Consider the following 5,074-nt stretch of genomic DNA (forward strand, 5'->3'; position numbering starts at 1 on the left):
ATGTATCTTTGTCGAAACACAATGCTCAAAACACTCAACCAACAAAAGGTCGTCAAAGACAAAGACGGGAAGGATGTCGTCGAAGAGGAAGATGACCCAATTAAAGACTTCCAAAAAGTCACAGAAGACGCAAAGTCTGCTGCTCTCTCCGAAATGGTCGATTTCACTAAGCAAAATATCGTTTAATTATTTATTAGTTGTTATTAGTTAATTAACTATTAACTATTAATTAAATTCTCTGAGTTTGTAAATCGATTTTATAATAATAATAATTATTATTATTATATAATGAATTGGTATAGTATAATATTTATTATACTTACTCTTAAACACTTTTAACTATATGATATAGTTTCATCAAATATAAAATTTTAACTATTTATAATAGTTATGAATAACTATAATTATTAATATAATATAATATATAGTTAAATAAATTGGTATAGTATAAAATTAATTATATTTACTATTAAGTACTTTTAACTATATGATATAGTTTAAATAAATATATTGTTTTAACTATTTATAATAGTTATGAAGAACTATAATTATTAATATAATTACTGCACTATGCCTGGGCCTCTGAAGTCACTGGAGTCATGAAATTTGGAAGTGCTAAGTCATAACGGACTTTTGCGCCAGTAAATTTTTCGAATTCGGCGAGAGAAATCTTGTCTTCGTGCTTTCCTGTTAATAAAATGAGTTGGTCGACACTCTTTAAAAAAGTTTGAGACTCATCACCGAATTGGTTCCAATTATTCACGACGAGTTCTTCATCGACTTTGGAGATGTCTTTGGTTGAGCGTAACTCAAGGTGATTGGGTAAACATTTCACCCCAATGGTCTTTAATTTGTACTTCTGAGCTATTGGGACGACGACTTCAGAGATGTTTCCTTGTGTCGGGTGTTTGACGACTACACTTGTCTTCATGACATTTCCACCGATGCGAACAAAAGTCTCAAGAGCATGATCTATCACTGTTTTGGCTTGAGTCTCATACCCAGTAATATCACCTATCACACCCATTTGAAAGTTTGAGTTTGCACCTTGAATGCGATTGGAAAGCTTCTTGGCTATCCGCTTATTAAACCCATTCACATAAAACATGATCAATAAAAAGATTAACACACCTAACAGTTTCATGACATCGGAACTGTCCATCAAGTTGTCGAACATTGTGTCTCGTTGAATGGGTTTATAGTTTCTTTATAATAAATAAATCATTTCATTTTTTTTTTGATGGGTTTTATTAACAAGTTTGTTTGAAATTAAAATATCAAATAATTAACGAGTTTGTGTATTATAATTATCTAATAAGTTTATTTTAAATTAAAAAAATGGAAAAAATATTTATTTTTTAATTTTTAATTATTGTTAATTTATTAAACAAGTAAATTTGTTTTTTATTATAAATATCAATGAAAAAATAAATTAACATAAGAATTTTGTTAAAACATGAATTAATTACAAACAATTAAATTAATTAATTAATTAATTAATTTATTGATTTAAGTAAACTATAATTATAATAAATATAATAATTTATTTTTATTGTTATTTTATTTATAAATATTAGTAAAATACTAAAACTAATAACTGCTAAAAAAGTAACTACTAATAACAGAGATGATTGAATGTGGAAATTATCACACTATTCCTCAAATCACTGTTGAGCATCTTTCAAGCAAAGTACCAATTGAAAATGTATATAAATCTCCATCAGTTAGTTATTTATTATAACTACTCAAGTGAATAACATACAAATAATATTCAATATATAAACTATATAATAATATAAAAATTTAATAAATACTATTTGAGTTCTTATACTAATAGTAATAGATACTAACAAGAAGTGGTTCTGGGGCATCTCCTCGATTTGGTTCTCTTTACAAGATGTGGACTTTTCGACCGTTGTATCTGTCGAAGAGAAAGGTGTGGAGGTTGACATCTCGACTGAAAACTCATCACTTGAATACATGTCGTTGAACTATATTATCTTTGAGAGTACTTTACCTATAGTAACAGACTCGACGATTTTCACTTCAAGTTCAACGTTCAAATTTGTGTTCCCAAAACGACTATTTAGCGCAGCGCCACGAGTTGTAGTGTCAATTCAGTCGGTCACTTCCAGTCGCTTTTTAGGTGTCGAGATTGGTGTAGTAGAGACGACAAAGGACTTTTGTACCATTTCCGCTAAAATGGACGAATCGTGTACACAGAGTATACAAGTCGGCGTCTTTGCGTACGACGAGAGATTTTTACCGGAACATGTGACACAAGAAATGGGACATGAGCCCTTCGATGCCGAAAAAGCAATTCAAATAACAAGTCAAAGCATTGAGAAAAGTGACAGTTCAACGAAGAGAAAAGTCGAGGACTTTCTTTTAAAGAATTATTATAACATTCCTTCTTTGGCATCATTTCTTGTGAAGTTTCAAGCGAGTAAGAGTGAACACATTACAATTGATAATTCCCTCTTTTTCTTAGACTCGAAGTCATACCGAATGTGTGTTGGGACACAAGAGGAAGTTCGTTATAATTTTGTTGTGTGTGGGAATCTTCAGAAACCTACGCACATGGACTTTTATAGAAGAAAGGAACAACTCCAAAACAATGGAATTGGAACATTAAAAAAAGATGAAATGAAAGTTCAGAACATTAGATGTGTCGATGTCACTGATGAGAAGAAACAATGTGGAGTGTGTAAGAAACATCTAATTAATACCATCTTCTCGTGTGGCCATGCTTGCTTGTGTTATTGTTGTGCGCAAAAATTGGAGGTTCAGCCACAATGTCCCTATTGTGGGGCGTATTCTATACGACCACTTTTGTTCAAAGAAGTCGTTTAAATAAGATATATCGTGTATTATAGTTAATCAATAAGAAACAATTGTATATAATTGCTTTAGATTTAAAGGAACTATTAGAATAGTATAATAGTATCATTTATTTTTTTATTATTATTGTAATATGATATTATTTTTTAATTAGATTATTATTATTAATAATCTTAATAATCAATATTATTATTAATAAATATAACCATAATGAAGTATTCATAATTACATAATTAAGAAAATAGTAAAAACAATAGAATTTTATAAAATAGAATTTACAAAAAAACATTTATGAAATATTCATGTTATTTGATATGAGGTAACTTTATTCGTGAGAATTGCATATATATAAATAGAAGAGATGAAGTACTTAAAACACACAAAGTGTTAATGGCAAACCAACCTTTATTAACTCCAAAATTGATAATAAAAAATGACGATTATCGATCTATTGAAAAAGATGTCAAAGTTGTGAATGAACAAAAGGCTTTTATAAAGAAGTTATGGGGTCTTCATGTTAACAAATACTATAAAGATGGGTATGATCTGAATACCTATGTATCTCCAGAATGTCAACAAGAAGAAGTGGCCCTTCAGAATCTTTTTGCGAACGTTGATGAGTTACTTGCCTTATCATGTCGCAACAATCAGACTTTGTTATCGAGATATGGTTATATCAACAACAGATTTGTATTAACATTAGAAGGTGAATCGAATGTACAAAACATTACAAATGTTATTCAAAAGTACATTGGAATTGAAAATATCTTTAAAATTGAAGTAGAAGTCGTACCTAATAAAGACATAACTCATCAACTTACGAAACTCCACTTGATCCTCAAGGACATGAGAACTGTAAAAAAACTCAAAAATTTGATTACTCTATTCCATTGGAATTTTGCGTATGAAAGTTGTTATGAAAATTTGTTCAGTGAAGCTAAGCTGACTAAAATGCATATGAATCGAAAGTCACAATTTGTGTTAGAACAAACACAAGAAAACTTGGATTTTGTATACACCGATTTGTATGAAAAGATTGAGGAATACGTCAAGAATAAAAAGATGACTGACAAGATTATCAAAGTAATTTGTTTCACTGAGAACACTTTTGCAAAGATGTTCGTATTTATGTTTAAACAAGACTTCGAGACAACAATAGACGGAATTAAAAAGGAGATTTTAAAGAGTACATATTGGGTGGAATAAATTGATTTACTTCTTTTTGTTAGTCACTTGTTCTAATAAATAATTATTATAATGTACTTTTACTAATAATAATTGTAAGTAAAATGAATGGACTTAAAAATTATACCAACACAAAAATAATATAATATAATTTAATATAATTTATAATCTAAATTATAAATTAAATTAATAATATAATTTATATTATATAATAAAGTTAAGAAGAGGGTAAATGCGACATGGCCGTAACCAAGCACATTCTTGTCTAATCGTGTCTTTGGCAAGCCTCAACACGACTAGACCCCATCGCAAAAATTGTTTAATATTTGCACCTCCGTAGAGGTGAGCAAGATATTAAGCTTGCTAGAACAGATACTACACTTGATCAAAGCCATAAAGGCCGAGAAGGGTTGAATGTATTTTTCGGTTATTTATATAGTACGTGTGACGTGGCAGGGTTAAATAATCAATAATATTTTATAATAATTTAATTTACTATAATTAAACTATTATAATTAAAAAAAACTGTTATTGTGAGAGATTTATATTATATTTAGTTTATTAAACTATAAATTTACCATTTTTGTTTTTTATTAAATATAAGTATAAATTAGTTAATTCAATTAATTAATTTATTATTACATTTGTTAGGTTAATAAATAATTAAATTATGAAAGATACATTATAACAACAATATAGTTTAATTGTAATTTTTTATTATTAAAAATCTACACAGACTTCAAACTATAAAAAAACTATTAATAATTTATAGAAGCCTCAATGATTCAACTCGAGTCTGTCTTTCTTAAAAACGTTGTTTTGTACTTAGACACAATAAGTGACGTCTTTCATTTTATATTAATCAACACAAAATGCCACCAATCTGTTCAGACGATGTATGTGAACACTTACAACTTGTCTCTCAGATTTCCAATTCACACGATTTTAAAGTATTTTCCGCACATGCAAACACTTTATTTGTGTTCTACGAGTGGGGACTTATCAGTGAAGAAATAATGAAGTAAATTTTGGTATTAATAAATTAGAG

General features: G+C 28.6%; 3 protein-coding genes across 3 annotated transcripts; 2 read left to right on the top strand and 1 right to left on the bottom strand.

Annotated features, from left to right (window-relative positions):
- Positions 1–568: 568 nt before the first annotated feature.
- On the bottom strand, positions 569–1,177 carry EIN_111900 (hypothetical protein; the record flags this gene model as incomplete). Its single annotated transcript, XM_004185534.1, has 1 exon — positions 569–1,177. The coding sequence occupies one exon, from the start codon at positions 1,175–1,177 to the stop codon at positions 569–571; it is 609 nt and encodes a 202-aa protein (XP_004185582.1).
- A 450-nt stretch (positions 1,178–1,627) lies between these two features.
- On the top strand, positions 1,628–2,853 carry EIN_111910 (hypothetical protein; the record flags this gene model as incomplete). Its single annotated transcript, XM_004185535.1, has 2 exons — positions 1,628–1,723; positions 1,858–2,853. 2 exons carry the CDS (start codon positions 1,628–1,630, stop codon positions 2,851–2,853), a joined length of 1,092 nt encoding a protein of 363 aa, XP_004185583.1.
- Positions 2,854–3,231: 378 nt separating this feature from the next.
- On the top strand, positions 3,232–4,047 carry EIN_111920 (hypothetical protein; the record flags this gene model as incomplete). The annotated part of the gene is made up of 1 exon (XM_004185536.1): positions 3,232–4,047. The coding sequence occupies one exon, from the start codon at positions 3,232–3,234 to the stop codon at positions 4,045–4,047; it is 816 nt and encodes a 271-aa protein (XP_004185584.1).
- Between the last annotated feature and the right edge of the window lie 1,027 nt (positions 4,048–5,074).

Source organism: Entamoeba invadens (genome assembly GCF_000330505.1).
Source record: "Entamoeba invadens IP1 unplaced genomic scaffold scaff_1105074725955, whole genome shotgun sequence".
NCBI classification, from domain to species: Eukaryota; Evosea; order Mastigamoebida; family Endamoebidae; genus Entamoeba; species Entamoeba invadens.